Raw genomic sequence first — 21,831 nt, forward strand, 5'->3', positions numbered from 1 at the left:
GAGAAACTATAAACACATCTATATCATGTTATAATGTGTTCATAGGGCATTATACACTTTATTATAATTCTTGATGAAAATGCTTTACACTTTACAGATAGCTTAGTTGGATTGATAACATGATACATTATAAACATTTGCTCTAAAACTGAGATTCTTTTACATAAATATAACAGTGTGTATTGAGAAAACCTTCTGAATGTGTTATCACATGTTATGAATGTATTCATAGGTCATTTATACATATGGCCTTTATAAAAAGCGTTGATGAAAAGAAAAATTCAGACATCCAGTCTTGTGATGCTTTGTACAAAGGTGCTTGGTTTCTTCGGTTTTGGTGTTATAATGTGTTATGAACACTAATAATAACATATCATATACATGTATTGAAAAATTTGCTTTCAGGTCAGTCTTATCATGCTAACAATTCATAATGATAGCTATATAATGAAAAGCCTTTTCATGAATGATTATAACGACGTGTTGAACGTCTTATGAATGCATTACAACGTGATATGAATGTGTTTATGGTTCATTATAACTATGACCTTGAGTGCGTAGTGATTAATGCGATGCCATAACGTGCCGTGTGTTCAGGTGTTGGAGCAGTCTCTGCTGTCCCGGGACTCTGCTCTGAGTGCCATGATGGAGAAAGGGAAAACCCTGCTGTCTCTCCTCCACTCCCCCTCCGTCACGGAGAACATGGACAGATTGCAGAGCGACTATCGGGAGCTGTGTAACACCGCTAGGGTGAGGCAAGCTCACACACAGGCAGAGAGAAAACAACAGATACGCTTCACTTAACTGCAGTGTTCATAACGCTACATAAGCCTTTCGTGACAGCTGACGTAAACCTACGTGAGCATACGCATTTATAAAGGCTTATTCCTACAGGCATCAGCTGTCAAAGACTGTCAAGTTGAAATAACAGCTGAGTCGAGTGACAGTTGTACTGCTGTTATAACAGAGTGATGTAATGATGACGTGACATAACGTGCCGTGACAGATTTCTAAAGAAGAGTGTCTCGGCACTCAGTGCAAACATGGGATGTTAAAAAAATACCACAGTGACGTAGTAAAGCTTATAACAGTGACAAAACACTGTAACAACCAGAGTATATGTGGTATTTAAATAAGTTGCTATGGCAACAGTGACATCTTAATTTGGATGTGAAGGTAAAAATAAATAAAATGTTTTTTAAAAAATCATGAATTTGTAGCATAGTGTAGACAGTTTTTCCACAGTGATGAAAAAATTTTAAATTTTTGGCGTAACTACATTTTACGTTTATGTCACTGTTTCTTCAGACTCAGGTGCAGAAGCTGGAGGCTCATGTAAAGAAACAGGAAGAGTATCACACCGAACTCCAGGAAGTGGAACGGTGGCTGCTGCAGATGTCCAGCCGGATGGTGACCCCTGACCCCACTCCGGGCGGTGGGCTGGAGGCAGCCACACAACAGCTGGCCAGACACAAGGTGATCACTTATAGTCGTACAGATGCTAAGATGGACACACACACACACACACACACACACACACACACAGTGAAAGGAGGTGTAACATTTGTATAAAGGTGTAATTGTTTTGCACAGTGCAGGACCACACAAGCTCACGTGAGGAAGTTGCTGTAGATTTTTGTACATTAGGGGGCGCTGTGCAGCTGTAGTCTGCCCCATGAGTGTGTTAGTATGTGTTAGTATGTGTTAGTATATAATCTTTAGAATGATTAACACCAGCGTGTCGGTTTACAGTCTACAGTCTCATCATGTTTAACTGAAATGCTGCTGTTAGTGAAGTCCTCACAGGGCCACATCTGTCTGTCTCTTTATCTGCTATCTGTCTGACTGTCTGTCTCTATTTCTCTTTGTCTGTCTCTTTCTCTGTCTGTCTCTTTGTCTGACTGCTTTCTGTCTGTTTGTCTGTGTCTCTGTGTCTGTGTCTTGGTCTTTCTGTCTGTCTCTGTGTTTGTCCTTTAAGTCTTTCTGTCTATATATCTCTTTGTCTCTTTGTTTGTCTTTCTGTGTGTCTGTTGGCCTCCCTTTCTGTTTGTCACGCTCTCTCTCTCTCTCTCTCTCTCTCTCTCTCTCTGCCTGTTTGTCTATCTGTCTGTATATGTGTATTTCTGACTGACTGTCTCTCTCTCTCTGTCTGTCTGTCTTTCTGCCTGTCTGTCTGACTCTCTATCCGTCTGCCTCTTTGTTTATCTGTCTCACATTCTGTCTCACACCTTATTCAGGACCCAGAGCTGCTCAGGCGTCTGGATAAATATCCAGCATGTTTCTTTAATGTTCAGTAAGCAGGGTTGAAATGCTCAGGGGACTTTATAAAGCACAAAATGGACTTACATTTCAGCACTGAACACAGCACAATATCTTGCAAGCTAGCAGAGCTCCAGACACGGAGCCATTTTTCTCAGTGAGATTCTCACTTCCTGTCGGAAATCTCGTAGCATTAACATTTGCGTGATTAATGCTGCGCAGTCGACGGGAGAGCAATATAATGCATTTTCCGTGTATTCTGAATATCTGTTTAAATGAGCCATGTGGACAGATGTGTGCATGTGTGTGTGTGTGTGTGTGTGTGCGTGTGTGTGCGCTGATGTTTACTGGTAATTCCCAGGCCATCATGGAGGAGATTGCGGGCTTTGAGGAGCGTCTGGCGGGACTGAAGGAGAGAGGAGACGAGCTGACGTCTGGCTGCAGCGAGCGCCTCCAGGCTCGCCTTCGCCAGCAGATCCAGAGCCACCTGCAGGGAGCACGAGACAGCTACTCGGCCATCTGCAGCACGGCACAGCGCGTGAGTGTCCCTGCCAGCGGGCCAGCACCGAGCCAACACACCACCAGATCTCACTTAGACACCGTGTGGTGACATCACTCTGTCCACTTACACACAATTCCCTCAAATCCCAAGATTTCCTGAATCACATATTCAGAATCAGTGACTTGATTATAAACGTTATTTCAGTAGGTTAGTTCAAAGTTCCACGTATTCAGAGTCGGGTTACTCACCTCCTCAAGTTGATTTTCTGAGATCTGCATTCGGATTATTAAAGTCACCTGTGTGTAGTTCACACCTCAGAGGTTTGCCATCTGAGACGGGATTTTCAATAACATCTACACCATCACCTTTAAGCACAAGCACTCTCCTTTAAAAGCAAAAATCAATCAGGGATAGAATATTTTTTCTTTGCTATAATTTGGAATAAATCTAAAAGGAGTCTAGTATATTGCTGCATGAATAGTCCTAGCTGTAATGATCACATTAATCACTGCATCTTTGGTTCATTTGAACAAAATGGCTTCCACTGTCATTATTTATCACTTCATCCGACATGTACTATTATTTTGCATTTCATTTTTATGTTGTTTGCACAAATTAATGAAGCCACACGACACTAAATCGAGCTTGTGAAATTATAATGTGTGCACAGGATGGGAGGTTTTTTATTTATCATGCTTCAATTCCCTATTTTGTTTTTGTCAAATGAATAATATCAGTTTATTTCTTAATTCAGTTTGCACTTCTGGTTTGAAGTATAACCTGACCGAGCATTCATCTGCTCACTTAGAGTTCATTATTATTTTTATCCATAAAAAATTCACTCCTCCATATAAGCAGTGTCACAGATTAACACGTGCACATCATCTCTGCAAAAAAAAGTGCACTTTAAAGGGACAATACTATTAATTAATTAACAGTGCCATATCTATGATTGGCCTCAGATGATGTTCCACTGATTTTTAAGTATATTTACAGCACAAACCTGTAAATATTGTGATTACATCAAACTGTCAGACAACGGTTCTCTTCACTTGAGCTCATATTGCGCAATCCTATCTTTGTGTACGAGTTTTAGTTAGAAACCAGATTTCTTAATGGCATCATGGTGTATAAATCTAAATAGATAAAATTGAAATATTGATAGTGGTGATATTGTGAAACAACATTAGATGAAGTAGTAGAATGGCAATTTTACAACGGGCATTATTTCATTTAAACCAGGCCGAGAGCGTCCTCTTGTATCGCCCATCAAATATGACATGATATACACTTCACTGACATATCACATTTCATTTTAATTTCCTCTGTGATTCCAGCCGACTGAGCTGTCTTCAATTTCACTGCAATTTAACAGTCGAAATCATTTACTCGCATGAATCAGCAGAGATGAAGAATACTTGAATCAGAATTAATAGATGTGATAGAATAAAGGGGAAAAATAAAGGACAAATAGTCATAAAGAAGATAACAGAGAATAGTAGAAACATTCCTTTTATTCTGCTGTATACTTTGTTTTTTCTACTCTTATTTCATTTTATTTGTGACAGTGACATTGAGATTATTATTTTTCAAATCACTGATGAATAATATTGCACCGTGCCAGTTCACACGTTTTGTCCCCAAACTAAATAAGCACTGGCTCTCCATCAGAAGCTTCTCAAATCCTGTCCTATTTCTGTAAAAGAGGCCACCTGATTTTCTCTAAGACCTCCAACCGCATATGCATATTTAATGTGCCAGGTTAATGCGACACTCTGCCACCCAGTCCAGCTCACACGTTCCACAGCTTTCTATTTTCACTAATACCCCCAACCTAACGTAATCTCCCTCCAGCCTCTGCCTCGCCCGTCTGCCTGACCGTAAATCCCACCACCTTGCAGTCTGGCCATTCAGCGGCAGACTGAGTAAACTGCCAACGCTCCCCGTGTGCCAAACCGCCGCCGTCACTGCTGTCACTGCTGTCACTGCTCACCCTCCCGCTGAGGCTTTACAATCAGGAACGTCAATCAACATTGGCTTTTCTCTCACACTCATCAACATGGCCCTGACCCAGTTTATCACTCTCAGCTCTGTTTATGCTGTTTTACTAAACGCTTACTCAGAATAAAATCTGTCTAAGAACTGTGTCAACTCCAAAACTCCAAAAGGATTGTATACAATAAACACTATGCACAATTATTCAAATCTTCCACTCAGACAAAGGGCAGAAACTGCTTACCTTTCTGAATACAATTTTCTTTCAAAAACAAATTATTGGCACCCCAATAATAATAATTACAGTGAGTGCAAATGAACTGCAAATGCAGTTTTTTATTTTTTAAATTGTATCTTTGTAAATTTTTAAATTAAACATTAATTTTAAATTAAAATTAAATTTACAAAAAAAAAAAAAATTTTTAAGTTTAAATTTTTAAATTAAACAGTATCCCAGGACTCTACAGTCCATAAGAATTTAGACAGTGACACAATTTTTGTAATTTTGCCTCTGTACACCACCACAATGGATTTGGATGGATGAAGCAAGATGAGATTGAAGTGTAAACTTTCAGCTTTATTTGAAGGGGTTTAACCAAATATTGCATTAACCACTTAGGAATTACAGCCATTTTTTACAGAGTCCCTCCATTTTCACAGGCTCAAAAGTAATGGGACAATTGACTGATAAGCAGTTTCATGGGCAGGTGTGGCCTGTGTAATCGTTATTTCATGGCAAATTGAGGAGATAAAAGGTCTGGAGTTGATTCCAAGTGTTGAATTTGCATTTGGTAGCTGTTCATGGGAACTCTCAATATGCGGTCCAAAGAAGTGTCGATGCAAGTGAAGGAGGCCATCATTAGGCTGAAAAAAACAAAACAGACCTATCAGAGAGATAGCAGAAACATTAGGAATGGCAAATCACAATTTTTTAAAAAGAAGGAATGCACTGGCGAGCTCAGCAACACCAAAAGGCCTGGAAGACCACGGAAGACAACTAAAGTGGATGATTGCAGAATTCTTACCTTGTTGAAGAAAAACTCCTTCACAACATCTAGCCAAGTTAAGAACACTGTGGAGGAAAGGAAGCGCTCATGATCCAAAGCGTACCACATCATCTGTCAAACATGTGGAGGCAGTGTTATGGCGTGGGCATGTATGGCTGCTAATGGAACTGGGTCACTGGGGTTTATTGATGATGTGACTGCTGATAGAAGTAGCAGTAGGAATTGTGAAGTGTATAGAGCTATACTTTCTGCTCAGATTCAGTCAAATGCTGCAAAACTGGTTTTCACACACAACAGTCTCTAAAGTTTACACGGAATGGTGCGAAAAACAAAACATTGCGTGAGTGACAGTTCTGTGGGTGGAAACGCCGTGTTGAAAAGAGGGGTCGGAGGAAAATGGCCAGATTGGTTTGAGCTGCCAGGAATTATACAGTAACTCATATAATCACTCTTTACAACCGTGGTGAGCAAAAAATCATCTCAGCATGCACAAAACATCGAACCTTGAGGTAGATGGGCTAAAGTTCCACTCCTTTAGCACAGACTCACCCAAACTGGACAGCGAATATCCTTCATAAATATGTTTATTAATAATAAACATTGAATATTTTTTTAAAATGCAGCACTACTGTATTTGTAAGCAAACCTATATATCATGACACATACTGTATTTTTATTGAAAAAAGGGCTTCAAGAATCATGATAAGATATTTTTGTCATATCGCCCAACCCCTACTTCAGATTCTTTCATATTTCCTTGGCATGTAAATGTGAGGTTGCTTATGTGTAAAATTTCCGACATCCATCACCATGTGGGGAAAAAAAAACTCTTTCAAAGCAAAAGAAACAGATGGTTCTTGACAAATCAAATTCACTCGCGTACGTCTCCCAGCACAGTGAGGAGGATGATGAATGAGGTCGTTTTTGGGAATTGTGTGTGCAGGTGTATCAGAGTCTGGACAGAGAGCTGCAGAGGCATGTTAGCCTGCGAGACACATTGCAGCAGTGTCAGACCTGGCTGTTCAACATACAGGAGGAACTGCAGCCGCCTGCACAAACGCCACGCTACCTGGAGGAAGCACTGATCCAGGTACACACTTCACAGAGGCAGTTTTAGATTTTATTTCCAACATACATCTAATAAAAGTGGTGTATAACTAACACCATGTTGATGGGACTGGACCTTCAGCTGAAGCAGGAGCGAGCTCTTCAAGAGCAGGCCAGTACGTACCTGCAGCTGATCTGCTCCACCTATGACCTGTCGGATGAGAAGGTGCAGGAGACCGCCGCTGATATCCAACAAGTCAAAATCCAGGTATTTTACCTCACACTCCCTCTTAATTCTGCAACAAACTAGTAGTCGATGAGGCACTGTAATGTTACAATTTATAAACGATGCATTCTTTCTAAATAGTTTTATTTTTTATCAAGAATGTGGTCAAAATGAGGAAAATGTCTTTTTTTAAAGCTAATACATGTTTGATTTGTGGTCAAATGGGTAGTTTTGCATACTTTCTGTAGCTAGCTATTATACTCTAGCCAGGCGCTTCCTGGGAAGCCATGGCAACCAGGAGTAACTTAAGATAAACACCCACCAGCAACTAACGCAGAACGATTTGAGTGATGCGTCGGTGTTGTTGTGAATGTGTGGTGAACAACTGAACATCTGGCTATGAATCATTTTTGCACAAATTTTCTTAAATCTAGGTTGAGGAAAGGATGCTCGAATCCCAAGAACTGGCAGACAGCTGGAGGGAAATCGAGAGCCTGCGTTCTGATCTTGAGTCTCGTCTCCGAGAAGCTGAACACTTTCTGCAGAACATGCTGAGAAGACCAGCAGATCTTGAGCCAAAGGTCTCTCAGAATCAGCTGGACCAGGCTCAGGTAAGAATTAATTCACACAGAAACATTCACACAGAAAATGCATAAATTCACCTATAACTAATTTCTCATCACAAGAAACAGTATTACACTATAGACTGAGTGTTAGTTCGTCTTTTCTGTTTAATTATTTTTGTGCAGTGACACACTGGGAAATGTGACTTGTTTGGGCTTCCAGATCAGCTTCAAATCTAGATAGAGCAATACAAGCCAATAATAATAATAATAATAATACTAATAATAATAATAATAATGATAACAATAATAATAAATAGAGACAGTAGACAGCCCTGAACTAAATTATGCCTGAAGATTGATGGAAATATCAATCTGTATAGACCTGTACTGTCTCTTATAATTGGCAGAAATCCATCAATGCTTCATAAAGCCTTTTGAATATAAGGCAAAATATTTATAATAAATCCTTCTTTGAAATAAAATCTGTGGTCTCTACTGGTTGGAAAAAAACTGTAAAATACTATAAACGGTTATTTGATGCTGTCTGAAATCTTCTCCACCCCCATCCCACTTCATCCTCCAAAACCATAGTCCCTCCTGAGTTCTACCACAATTTGGGGACCCCCAACCCCATAATCCATGAGTCAGTTTGAGCACTAGGAACCATGTAAATACCCCTCTCTAATGGTTCCTGTTTATTCTTTGGTGGTTTTATTGTGTTTCTGGAAGATCTAAGGGCTTTTGTGACTACCATCCTGGCAGGCAACTTCATATATTAATAAAAACCACCCTCCAGACTCCATGCCTGGCTGTAATTACGGATGTGTGAATTGATTTGTCCGTGTCCATAATTGCTGTCTCCAGGCCGGTATGGTCATTGTGTGTGAAAATAGAGGATATTTTGCCTCTGGTTATATTGTGAGCTGTCAACAAGAAGAGAGATGAAATGTCCAATATCCTGAAACCTCCCCCCCACTATGCCATCAAGTCATCATTTCCATCATACATATGGAGGAAAAAAAAAAAACCTTGTGTGCTAATAATGTCCTCTATTTTCCACCATAAAGGACTTTATCCAGGAGATACAAGCCAGACAGGCTGATCTTACCAGCCTGAGAGAGAGTGTCGGTAGGCTGGTGCCATCTCAGGATTCGCCTGTGCTGGTGGAAATAGGTCGTCTGCGCAGATCTTGGTTAGAGCTTGCAAAGCAGGCTGCAGAGCTGTTGGAGCAGAGAGAGGAGGATCTCCAGAGGAGTGGGGATTATCAAGAGTGCCTCAGCATGGCAGAAGAGCTGTTTGACCAGTTGTCCAAGGAATGGGATTATCTGTCCAGGCATGTATCTGACCTTCTTCACAGTTAAGATTGATTGAATTGATTTACCAGTGCATGAGTTCTGTTGATTTGGGTTGTCAAGTGAATCTTTCCAAACTAGCCATCTTGATTAATAGTCAATTCATTTTTAGGGGCGATATGGAGAGCACTGCGGGATGTTTAGATGCCTTGAAGAAGCTCTCCATAGATCTTCAGGACCAGAGGTGTGTGTTAGAAGACTTGAAAGATAACAAGAATGCAATCCTGTCACGCCTTAGTCTCGAGGACAAGGACCTTGTCAAGGAGCAGGTAGGTTACCTGGAGCAACGCTGGACCCAAATGGAAATGCAGGTTGAACAGAAGGTACAGGGTACCATTCAAACCCTTGAAGACCTGAATCATTTAGAGGACCTGTTACGGGAAACCCAAGAGTGGGCTGAGGTGCAGCGACCATCTCTTTCTGACGTGCTGAAAACCAGCCCCCCTCCAGACCTTGCTCAGAGCTTTTTATTTGACCACTTGAGCTTTTGTGCAGAGCTAGAAGCCAAGCAGCAGCTCATTAATCAATCAATGTCTGAGGCTGACAGCCTTTATTCTCATCTAGGACTAATAGAGAAAAGGAGACTGCAGACCTTGGTGCAGGATGTTCAAGCAGAGGTAGAATCCCTTGGCTCAAAGGCAGCTCATCACCGCAAAAGCCTTAGTAAAGTATTCACAGAGCGGACACAGTTCCTCCAGGCCTTGGATAGGGCTGCTGGATGGATCAAACAGCAAGAGCAGAGAGTTCTTACAGATGAGCATGTGGCACTCTTGCCAGATGAGCTCTCCAAGCAGGTGTCTATTTGCAAGAACATATGTAGCAGCCTGAGGGCATATCAAGTGGAACTGACCTCGCTTTGGACACAAGGAAGGGAACTGGTAAAGGATACAACCGAGGACGAGAAGGTGGAGACCTTTCAAAGGCTTGAGGAGCTTCAGGGAACTTTCGAGGCTTCCCTCCAAAGGTGCACACATCATTTGCAGCACCTGGAGAGAGCCCTGGTTATTCGAAAGTACTTCAAAGTAGACCTGGATAGAATCTGCGAGTGGCTGAGACATGCAGAAGCAGCCACATTCCCTGTAATAGACCTCAGAAGGAATGATGTGGAGCTGCAGAACCAGTTGGCAAAATACCAGCAGATTTTAGATCATACCTCAGCATATGAGAACCTATTACTTATTGTCCAGAGGGCAGGACAGGAAATTCTTCCCACCTTAAATGAGGTGGATCACTGCTACCTGGATGAGAAACTTAATGGCCTTCCACAACAATACAATGCCATTCTTTTGTCAACCAAAGAAAAGCGAGACAGGATCCAACGAGTGATTCTGGAACGCAGGGAATTGGAGTCCCTTACTGAAGTGACACGCAAAGCTTTGGAGGAACTTCAGCAGCAATGTGATGCCTTAGAGAAACAATCAACTAGTAGAAGTCTTGAAGATGGGGAAAGGTTGCATGGTGACTATGAAGAGATCCAGAAAGGCCTTTCAAACTTTTTCCAGGCAATGAATGAGTTGAAGAGTAAAACTCAGGACTTTCATTGCACAGGACAACCATATACACATGAGGTCATTGACCAGCTGGCAAGTCTTTATAGCAGACTTGATCAAGCAACAAAGGAAAAGGTTAACCAACTCAAACGTATGTTGAATGTATTAAATGATTACAGGGCCACAATTGTAAAAATGGATAGTGGCATTAATGCAGTCAAGGAGCAAATGGATAAACTTAATTCTGAGAAGCAGTTAAATGCCATGGAGAGATTATCCAAACTGCACAAACTGGCCAAAGAGCTAGATGAGATTACTTCTTATTCTGAAGGTCTATCTGGACAGATAGTGGAGTTCAGCCAGCACTTTGACCACAATACCATTAAGACTCAGGTTTCCATGAAGGAGACACAGCTTCAAGCCTTGAAATCAAACATTTCCAAATGCATAGAAGAATGTGAACATTGTGCTAAGTCATGTGTTGGGGGTGAGCCTAGCTTCCAGACTGAGATCAAAGAAAACTTAGTGTGGCTCAAGATGGTTAGAGAGGACCTCAGACGTTTGTTTACTCTTCAGGAAATCAATGTTAATGTTGTTCAGGATGAGATCAGATCAGCAGTCTCACTTCAAAGGGAAATTAAATCTAGGCTCCAGTTGCTGGAAGTTTTAAGCCAAAATGAGAGGCAAAGGTACAAGACCGCTGAACAGCCATTCCCCAGTGACATGGAGATCTGTTTGAAGGATATTGCAGACTTGGAAAGCGAGGTTCAGGAATCCCTCTCAACCAAACAGGCAAGCATGTGTATATTCAAAACACGTTTCATATCTTAGATTTCTGGCATTCCTAAATGTTTAATCTGTACCCACGATGATATATTGTTTTCCCACAGGTGGTCTTGCAGTCAGCACTATCCTTGCTACAATTGTATCAAAGTGCCTTGAAGTCTACTTGCCAGTGGTTTGAAGATGCCGATGCTGTCCTAAAGCAGAAGAACCAGGAACTAGAATTGGAAGACCTTACAGAGCGCCTCGAGGAACTTAAACATGTTTTGACCCAGGAACCAACCATAAAGAAGGCAATTCAGGATATCGAGGGCATTCTCCCTAAAATGGAGGACTTTGTTGATTCTGATGTTATTGTTAAACTCAAAGAAGGCTATGAGACCACTTGTCAAAGGAGTGCTGAGCTCATGGAGCAGCTGAGATGTCACCAAGAAACCTTAAACAGGTAATTTCTGGTTTTTTTTATATCTTTTATCTGGTCTATTGGTATCATTGGTGAGCATTTATCTAACATGTCGAGTAGTGGCCTTTTGTGTCTCATGCCTCGGCTATAGTTCTAATTTAAATATTGTATTGATGGTCTTTTTCTAGATGTTTAACTCAGTGGATGTCATTTAACAATGATAGAGAAGTACTTATAAGTGAACTGAATGAATTTGAGAGGAGATTGGCTGGGTTTAGCACAGCTAAATCAAGCTCTCTTCAAGAGGCCGAGGAGAAGCTTCGTTTTCACCAGGTTTGTTCAGTTTTCTTTCAGAATTTTTTGTTTTGTTATTAGAGTCGTGTACGAATACATTCTGTTGTTTTTATAGGATGTTGTTTTCTACCTGGAGGCTTGTCAGGATAAACTGACAAACCTGAAAGAACAGTCAGAGCAGTTTAAGCTGAAGTCTGTGTCCAGTGCTGCAGTTTCGCATTCAGTCTGTGCACTATGCCAGCGATGGACTCAGTTAACCAGTGTAGCTAAAGGACAGGAGAAGGCTCTTAAGGACACAGTGCATGACTGGAGACGTTTCATTGAGAAGGTAAGATAGCAATGCTCATATTATCAATGAATGCTAAAAAATGGAGCGCCTTAATATCTTATAATGCCTGGCATGAACCTATATAAATTCTCACACATAACACTTTATAATGCATGATCTTATGACTTAATAACCTCAGAATATTTAGTGCTTTAATCCGGAGTAACGCCAGAGGTCTGAATACCAATGTCGTGTGTGAAGTTATGAGCACGAGTAACAAATATGTCGTCTGAGCATGATAAAAAATAGTCAAATGCAAAATAATAGCATGTGCTGGATCAAGTGGTATTTTATACGCTGCCCAATAATAAAATTTCCCAAATTTCTCTAATTTTTCCAAATGTCCTCGCAGGGATCAATAAAGTCCATCCATCCATCCATCTGTCTCTAATATGGAAGCCATATTGTTAAATTAAACTAAATTTCCAGTGATTAATGTGATTATTACATCTAAGACTATTTATGCAGCAATATACTGGCAATATACTAGACTCCTGTTAGAGTCATTTCAATATTTGCCATTGTGTCATCTATATATCGTTGTATTAGTCTTTTTTATTTTTCATTTCTCTTGCTTTTGTGTTACGTCGTATTACAATTCATAGCAAAGAAAAAAAATCTGTCTGCTCGGGTTTTCTATCCCTCATTGTTTTGGAGCTTCACGGCATGTGTCTATGTTTAAAGCCAGTGGTCTAGACGTTATTTAAAAAAATTCTTTAATAATGCGATTACAATAATTACAAAAAAACAATATTTTTAATCCATTTCTACAGTGAATCAGTCATCTTTCCTAGCTTTCTTCTTGGTCATGGTTGGTGACTTGGAAATGATGCAATGTTTGGTAATATTCCAGTGCACTATTCATGGTTTAGGGTGGAAATTGCCAGTCTACCACAGTGCTCATAAATCTTAGCCTGCTTCTTAGGAAGTGATGTAATTAGGCAAGAAATGTGGATTCTAATGTGTGTGTTTGTAAGCTGCATCTTCAAGTACATCAACCATTTTGCATTTGTGTGCATACAAATGAATTCAGTTTTAGTTCATTTCCATGCATGTCTTTTGTGTTAGTGCAGTGCTAGATTTTCCCTTTCTCCTCTTGTCCACTCCTGTGGGTTTGACATCAGCTTCTTAGGATGACTCATTGCTGTTGCATGGCCTTATGACACACAGAAGGGAGCAAAATGCCATGTGCCAAAGCTTCTTTCTCATTAACAGCAATCAGTGCGCTGTTGTTATACCGATAAAATCATGCTTCAAGCCTTAGAGATGAAACGTCCCTGTGCGTCCACAATGCATCATTAACTGTTCATAAAACACAGAATATATTACTTTTCTATCCTAAATGCTGGTTTATTACTTTTTACTTTGTCAAAAATGTGTCTGAGAGCCACTTGGAACAATGAAAGTTCCTGGTTATTCAGAACAGTAGGATTAGTTTAACTATTTTCAGGCTGCCCAGAGTGTCCCTTTGTTCACTGGTTGATTTCGAGTGAGATGATGATTTTCCTGTTTATTTGTTGCAGCCTGTCTGAGGAAGACGATACAGAACCGTCACGTGCCATCTAATGGAAAACATTTACATGAAAATGTTAAGAATAAACGGTTGACACATATAGCAATTTTATGTGAGCTGTTACAGGACTTTTACATTTTAATCAGACATCATTTAAAGCCACGTCGATTTACTGCTTGATATTACGATCTAGACATGCTTAAAAAAAATGTTGCTAGCTGTTAAACTATAGCTAAATCTAGAACAAATATCCTTAAACAGTGATTCCACAAGAAAGAGCTCTCTTTCATTGAAAGAGAAAAGTGGCTTCAACCAACCTACAAGCAACAATCTTAAGAAAAAAGGGGTACTAAGCTGTATCATTGCATGTCAGGGAGTGGTCCCCTCAAACATACACATTTTGTACCATTAGGGTACAAAAATCTTTTACTTTAAAAGCTGTATTTAGTGTACCTTTAAAGCTTTGCTCTAAAACTAGATTATGTACCTTTAATCTTTTTTTAAAAATACACTACATCTACCTATCCAGGTGAAAGACACACATTAAAGGTGCACAACATAATGGTACCACCCAAGTGACAAAGAAGGTCAAGATAAGCTTTTTCTGAGAGTGTATACGCTTACATAACATTGTGGTAGCTAAAGATGAGTCAGTTTAGTGTTTTTAGTCTCACTGGTTATAATCTACATTTTTCAAAATAATTACCCATGCTACCACTCTGCTAAGTTTGTGCCCCCTATCGTTACCTGTAGCTGGAGAAGATGAGGTCTGTGTCAGAGGACCTGCACAGCCGAGTTCCTGACAGCGTGGTGGAGAAAGCAGCCAGCACCGTGGCCCTTCACAACCTGTTAGAGTATCATGACTCCTTTAGCCGAGAGGTGGAGAGAGAGAACAGCGCCCTGACACTCCTCAGACACCACGCCCTCCACCTGCTCCTCCACTCTGATGCTGCAGGGCTAAAGATGCCCAGCGACCAGACCAGCTCTATCAGCAACCAAACAACCAGGCTTGGCAAGCTGTCAGCCACACCCCTCAAGCAACCAACCACACCCATCAAGCAACCAACCATGCCAAGCAAGCTGCCAACCTCAACCAGCAACCAATCAACCACGCCCACTACACAGACAGCCCCTCCCAACAACCACATAGACATGCCTAGTGATCAAACAGCCACGCCCAGCACACAGCTAACCACTCCTAGTTCACAATCAACCACACCCACTACACAGCCAGCCACACCCAACAACCAATTAGACACACCTAGCATTCAAACAGCCACGCCCAGCACACAGATAACCACACCCAGTACACAATCAACCGTGCCCAATACACAGCCAGCTACACACAACAACCACTTAGACACACCTAGCATTCAAACAGCCATGCCCAACACACAGATAACCACACCCAGTACACAATCAACCGTGCCCAATACACAGCCAGCCACACACAACAACCACTTAGACACACCTAGCATTCAAACAGCCACGCCCAGCACACAGCCAACTACGCCCAGCAACCACTTAGATATGGTTATCACACAGCCAGCCACACCCAAATACCAAACAACCACACCTATCAACCAGCTAGCCACACCCACCAAGCAGGCCAATAACACCAGCAATGAAGATGCTTTCTATCTGAAAGAGATTCAAGCAATGCAGGGGAAATATGAGAGGTACTGATATAATGTTATCTGTTGAGCTCATTTAAGATATATTTAAAGCATGTTCACTAAGCATAAGAAATAAAACACTCTGTCATACTGTTTCAGTACAATAATACGTGAAATTGATTACATCTGCACATCCTGAAGTGTTTTACTGTATGACACATCTCTCTTATTTATCTCCCGAATCCAGCCTGCTACAGAAAGTGTTTGTGAGCCGGCAGCAGGTGCAGGTGGAGCTGCTGGAGAGAGAGGAGGTGGAGAGGGAGCTGGGACTCGTTAAAGGCTGGATCCAGGACACACAGGGCCTGTTGCTCAGCCCGACAGCTGACCTGGACACCCTGCTCTCTGACCTGGAGGTAAAGTGGAATTAAAACTCCATGTCGTTCCTGTCCGTCCTAATTAGGGATGCATCGATACTGAGTATGGTATGGAGTATCATCCAATACCATGCTTATTTACTCATATGTGTTAAAAAAAATGCTACGATACCAACATCAGATATCAGTGTCCTTGTGTTGCGCTAAAAAACAACCAACACGAAATGACAGAGATCTTGACATTTTTCATGAACATTGATGGCAGTTAAAGCAAAGCAGACTGCAAACTGTGAACATCTTTCTAGCTACCTGAATCTAGCTGCATCTTAAACATAAAACTCAACACGAGGAATTCATTGCTAGCAGCAAACACTGTCTGTGTGAGAAAAATGTCTACAGACAACACTGATGTGAAAATACCCAGTATGTTGTTCTTGACATTCAGCCGCTAGCCAAGACAAAAATGTACTTTACTTACAGCTGTATAGAAGCGCTAGAGCAAGAGCCGCTCTCTTCCACTGCAACCAGACTCAGTCTAAGGTCGCTAATGTAGCCAGCTAATGCATTTCTTTTTTATTAGATTAAACTCCCTAGCATTATAAAGAATGTGTCTAGTAGCATAAGTGCAGTAACACACATATTTGATTGTCATGGCCACTATTTAAATCTGAGGGAACATGAACAGAGCGCAATAAAATATTCTGTGAGTTACTCATTTTGCTCTCAGTATCGGTATCAACAAGTACCAAAATACATGTCCTCACACAGTAGTGAAACAAATGGTGTTGATGCATTTCTTCTCCTAATCATTTCCAGACAGCTCTGATGAATGTTTGTTGTGTGTCTGTGGTCGCTCGTGTGTGCTAGACGGCTCACGGCAGTGTTCAGTCTCAGCGGCAGGCTCTGGAGCAGATTGCGGATCGCCAGCAGATGAAATATAAAGACCTCCATGTCACTGTTCCCTCTGAGATCAGCACCCAGCTGGCACAGGTCACACTGGCGCTGGGCTCAGCAGAGGACCAGGTACACACTTGCACAAACAGACACACGGTCACTCCTTGTCTTTGTTTTATAGTACTTCTGTGTGTTTCAGATTAGCCGTGAAGCTAATTCATCAACTTTGAATTCATCCGAGTCTGATTCATGAGCATGGATTTGAGTTGGACGCAGGCTCCACCAACTACTTCCTTATTCACGTCATATGCATATCACATCTCATCACATCTAATTTAAATGAAACACACCCTAATTTACGCAAGTGTTTGCGATAAAATGAAAGTACCAGCTGCTAACTACATTGAGACAGGAGAAATGCTGGAAATAAAATAAAATCAGTAGAGGAAAGGATGGTCTAATTTTTTTTTTTTTTGCTGGATTTAATATTTAATATTTTAACATTATTATGTACTCAGTTACGGGACTGTGATTAGCTAAAACAATACACGCTGTTGTTATTTCCCACCTTTCATGCATGAATTCCAGGTGCAGAGCCGAGAGAGAGAAGTGCAGCACAGCAGAGACGTTAAAGAAGACTTTACCGCCAGACTGAAGGACATCTCGGAGAAAGTCAGCACCATCTCCGTGAAACTGAAGCAGAAGAGTGTGGATGTAGACGAGGCCAAAGAGGAGACGGAGGTACTGCACTGACTCCTACACACACTTCCTTTCACTTTATCTCTTGGGTAAAGGAGTCGCTTGGTGCATTTTTGGAGGTTCTGATTTACTAAGATGACAAAACAAAAAAGGGTCATTCGATTCCCTTCCTGCAGTTCAGTTGAGTTTGCTTTCAAGTGAGCTCGATCACAGTGAGAAAGCAATTCAACTCCAAATTGACTTGATTGCAGGAAATGAATCAAATTAACCTTTTTTTGTTTTGCTCGCTTTCAAGTGAACTCAAGTGGAGTTCAAGTGGACTCTGAATCAACTGAGTTTGCTTTCAAGTGAACTGGATCGTAGTGAGAAAGCGATTCGACTCTGAATCAACAGAGTTCATTTTCAATTGAACACGATCTTAGTGAGAAAGTGATTCGACTCTGAATCAACAGAGTTCATTTTCAATTGAACACGATTTGACTCTGACTCAACAGACAAAAAAGGTTCATTTGATCCATCAAGTCAATTTGGAGTTGAATTGCTTTCTCACTGTGATCGAGTTCACTTGAAAGCAAACTCACCTGAACTGCAGGAAGGGAATCAAATGACCCTTTTTTGTTCACTTTCAAGTGAACTCAGTTGCAGTGAGAAAGTGATTTGACTCTGATTCAGGTCTGAGCTATACTATTGCTTGAGCACAGTGAGAAAGCTGAATCGTCTCCGATTTGACTCTGAACTTAACACAGCCTATATAATACCATTACTCTAAACGCCTTTTAGAGAGCAGTTAGTAAGGAAGAGAATCATTAGTTGGTGTTTATTTCCATGCAGACTCTGCGTGAGGAGCTGGAGGACTGCTCTCATGCTCTCTCAGAGCTGGACGTGGCCATGCAGGAGTTCGGGGAGCAGAACCCGCTCCTGGCGCGGCAGCTGGGCGCCACACTGAGCAAACTCACCGAGCTTCACTCTCAGACCAGCAGACTCGCAGAGGGAAGGACCACACGGCTTAAGAAGGTAAATACGACGAGACGCCGCTCCACAATAGCCCTCAAGATGTTCAGACAGAAGCTGGAACAATGTTTTTATGGCATTGCAGCCTCGAGATTCCTGATTCCTGATCAATCTCCTCCTGCTTCTCGTTCCAGGCTGAGCAGCACTTTGAGGAGTTTAACGAGAGACTGACCCTGATACTGAACTGGACAGAAAAAGCCGAGGCTCTAGTTTCTTCCAGCATCGTGTGGAGCCCCGCCTCTATGATGCAGGAGCAAATCAGAACACACCAGGTACAAAGGTTCTGACCAATCAGGATCGAGAATTCAGCAGTGCTGTGGCATAAGAATTGTTTATGTAACGCATTATAAATAAGTGTTTGTAACACATTATAATGCTAATCAGAAAAGAAACTCTGATGAGGCTTCCTGAAATGAGATCAGCTTCACTTGGAGGCAAAAAGTTCTATCAAGGGTTGGCGATATGACAAAAATATCATATCACGATACTTGAGGACAGATCTATGATACACGTTATGTATTACAATATATATTTTGGCTAAAAAACTGCTGGAAAATCAGTAGTACTGTATTAAAACTGTAAAAATTAAGAACTACTAAACAACTAATTTCTGAATGGAGGAAAAAAGAAATCCGTAAAAAATGTCCAATTTTAAACATTAAGTCCTTTTTTCCATCGGATCAACTAAGCTGTAATGATTAAAAACATAAAGAAAGTTTCAAAAGATATCACGATACCAACGGTATCTTAGAAAAGAGTATCATGACATAATTTATCGTGATATCAATATTATATCATCATATCACCAAGCTGTAAGTATTATTAATATTAATGCCCCAGTACCATGTTCTCTGTCTCAGTTTCGGAAAATCGTTTTCCTCTCACGTCTCTCTTCCTCTCGTCTACACATCTGGTTTTGTGAAGCCAAAAAAGTTGCTGTATGAATCAAAACAATGTGTGTGTTTGTGTTGTGGTGCAGGCGCTGCTGCGGGAGTGGCGGAGGCTGCAGGGTGAGATGGAGGCGGTGATGGAGAGAGTGGGGTTGTTGGGAGAGGTGGTGCACACTGACGCACTTCACCAGCAGGTGGCAGAGCTGAGCCATCACGCCGAAGAGCTGCAGCAACGCGCCAAAACACGCCTGCTGAATCTGCAGGACGCTGCGAAGGTAACACACTGAGTACACACACACACACACACACACACACACACACTGAGTACACACACACGCACACACACGCTCTGTCACACTGCCAACATCCTGCACAGAGAGGGAATTTATTTCTAATACATACATTTATAATAAGCATTTGGTATATAAAATGCTGCAATATTTTGTATCTAGTTTTTCTTTGTGTGTTGTATTTAATCATGAGCGTCATGAAGTCTGTTCCAGAATTATTGGCACCCTTAAGGGAAAAAAAGAACTTTTTTCTAATAAAATGTGGCAAAACAATGCAATGTCAATATATGGTTAGGGTAAAAATACCTTACATGGCTAAGTTGCCAGTTTTTCTGAAAGTGTGTGTGTGTGTGTGTGTGTGTGTGAGAGAGAGAGAGAGAGAGAGAGTATTTGGAACAAATGAACACAGTCATAGCAATAAGCCCAGATTAGAGCCTTATGGGTCCTCATTGGTGTTCATTTATTTATGATAAAATCCTGCCCTCTAGTGGTGATGTTTATACTGTACATGTCAGCTTGATGTTTTCTTCTCAGCCTCGATTTCTGCGTGAGGATTAGCGCAAAATAAAAAGATTTCTGTGAACTGCCGTTCTTTAAATCACGTTCATGACGTCTTATTAAAGCTAAGAGAAAGAAAGAAGAGAGGCTGGTGAAGGAACGACTGTTTATTACCCCCCATACATACAGCACGTTTCAAATTAAACAGCTCTGTATTAGTCCTGCACTGTACAGTCTTCATCTGGAAAATTATTCTCGAGATACCTGCAGGATAATTGACCCACTTACACTAAAAGGAGCAATTCCTTGTTATTAAACACGTTTTGGAAATGTGGGTCGATGACGTGACCCGAAAGAGCGAGTTTCCCTCACTGTTTCCTTTTTTAGATTATCTGATCTGCTGTGATGGGGAGGATAACACATGTCAGACTCTATAAAAGCATTTTTAACATTTTAAATCTTGACTCACAGGTTTTATTTAAAAGTTTTTTGTTTTTTTTTTCCTTGATGAGCTGTCATGTCTATAATTCGACTTCATGTCCAAACTGTACTAGGAAAACCCTTGAATTTATTTCTTTTAAATTTTTAGTTATTTTCTTTTAATTTTTTTTATGTTCAAATGATGTCTTTAAATTTAGACTTTAATTTGCAATAATAAAAATTATGTGTAAAATAATAGCAGATTAAAAGGAGTGCTGTACTGGGTCAAAATATTAAAAAAATATATTTATAATTATAACAACAACACAATGCAGTGTAACTGAACACTGAATAAATCTCAAATAAAACATCGCACACGTACATCACACATTAGTCTATACAAAATTGTAATATGATTTTTTTTAATTTAGTAAGAAGCATTTAATTGTCTTAATTTTTTTAATATACCCGTTGTTTCTTATTTAATATTGTTGAACTTGTTTTCCTAACCCTATGAGTGCTTCTTATTATTGTATCATTTGTTTAATTTTGTTTTTATGGGAGAGGTGGATTGTGTGGATTTTATGCACTACAGTAAAAAAAAAAAGACTTGGATCTAGAAGCTTTCTGAGTCCCTGCATTTTAAAAATTGGTACTTCCTTAAAGATGGTGGATTTTAATCTATTTTTGAGACACATGACGAGTGACGTAGGATCTTTAGAAGTAAAGAAGGCATTCAGAAAGAGAGAACACACTCCAGGTCCAGTGACTCGCTGACGTGAACACGTTACTCTTTGCTTGTTCCAGGACCTGAGCAGGCTGGAGAGCGAGGTGAAGAGCCTCCACCGGTCTATAGAGAGAGTTCAGGAGACGCTGGCGTCCCCGGAGCTGGCTCGCCTCAGCCTCAGAGAACAGCTGCTCCAGAGACAGGTGAGAACCTCAGAGCAGCGTGGGATGAGTTTGGTTGTGAGATTGAGTCAGGAAAGAAACCTTGGGAAAATTTTTAGATTGTTGCTTCAGAAGTTTACTTTTTCAGAGCTTGTGTGAGATCCTGATATGCAGTAAAAAAAAAAGAAATTGAAGCACTAAAGTCATTAAGATGATGTTGCGTGTTTGTCGTGCAGCACCTGCTGACAGAAATGGAGGGCTTTAAGGTGCAGGTGCAGGCCGTACAGAAGTGTATGAGCGCTCTGCAGCTGCCTGAGGAAGCCGTGGCCACGTTACCCCTGTGTGTCACTGCGCAGAGTCTACAGCAGGACAGCAGCCATCTCCAACACACCACCATACAGCAGTGCAATATACTGCAGGTACACACACACACACACACACACACACTCCAACACACCACCATACAGCAGTGCAATATACTGCAGG

General features: G+C 41.0%; 1 protein-coding gene across 5 annotated transcripts in view; it reads left to right on the forward strand.

Annotated features, from left to right (window-relative positions):
- The window catches only part of syne1a (spectrin repeat containing, nuclear envelope 1a), a 217,340-nt gene that overhangs the window by 125,556 nt on the left and 69,953 nt on the right, over window positions 1–21,831 (forward strand). For all 5 annotated transcript variants that reach the window (XM_034313740.2, XM_034313739.2, XM_053242235.1 and 2 more), the window contains 20 exons: window positions 598–750; window positions 1,309–1,476; window positions 2,621–2,797; window positions 6,707–6,853; window positions 6,953–7,078; window positions 7,471–7,647; window positions 8,670–8,935; window positions 9,067–11,236; window positions 11,335–11,672; window positions 11,819–11,963; window positions 12,040–12,252; window positions 14,519–15,444; window positions 15,629–15,794; window positions 16,623–16,778; window positions 17,238–17,390; window positions 18,180–18,362; window positions 18,494–18,631; window positions 19,339–19,524; window positions 21,265–21,387; window positions 21,582–21,764. In XM_034313740.2, the coding sequence (XP_034169631.2) occupies window positions 598–750; window positions 1,309–1,476; window positions 2,621–2,797; window positions 6,707–6,853; window positions 6,953–7,078; window positions 7,471–7,647; window positions 8,670–8,935; window positions 9,067–11,236; window positions 11,335–11,672; window positions 11,819–11,963; window positions 12,040–12,252; window positions 14,519–15,444; window positions 15,629–15,794; window positions 16,623–16,778; window positions 17,238–17,390; window positions 18,180–18,362; window positions 18,494–18,631; window positions 19,339–19,524; window positions 21,265–21,387; window positions 21,582–21,764 (6,294 nt within the window). The remainder of the gene's footprint in view (window positions 1–597; window positions 751–1,308; window positions 1,477–2,620; window positions 2,798–6,706; window positions 6,854–6,952; window positions 7,079–7,470; window positions 7,648–8,669; window positions 8,936–9,066; window positions 11,237–11,334; window positions 11,673–11,818; window positions 11,964–12,039; window positions 12,253–14,518; window positions 15,445–15,628; window positions 15,795–16,622; window positions 16,779–17,237; window positions 17,391–18,179; window positions 18,363–18,493; window positions 18,632–19,338; window positions 19,525–21,264; window positions 21,388–21,581; window positions 21,765–21,831) is intronic.

Source organism: Pangasianodon hypophthalmus, chromosome 19 (genome assembly GCF_027358585.1).
Source record: "Pangasianodon hypophthalmus isolate fPanHyp1 chromosome 19, fPanHyp1.pri, whole genome shotgun sequence".
In the NCBI taxonomy this organism is placed as follows: domain Eukaryota; kingdom Metazoa; phylum Chordata; class Actinopteri; order Siluriformes; family Pangasiidae; genus Pangasianodon; species Pangasianodon hypophthalmus.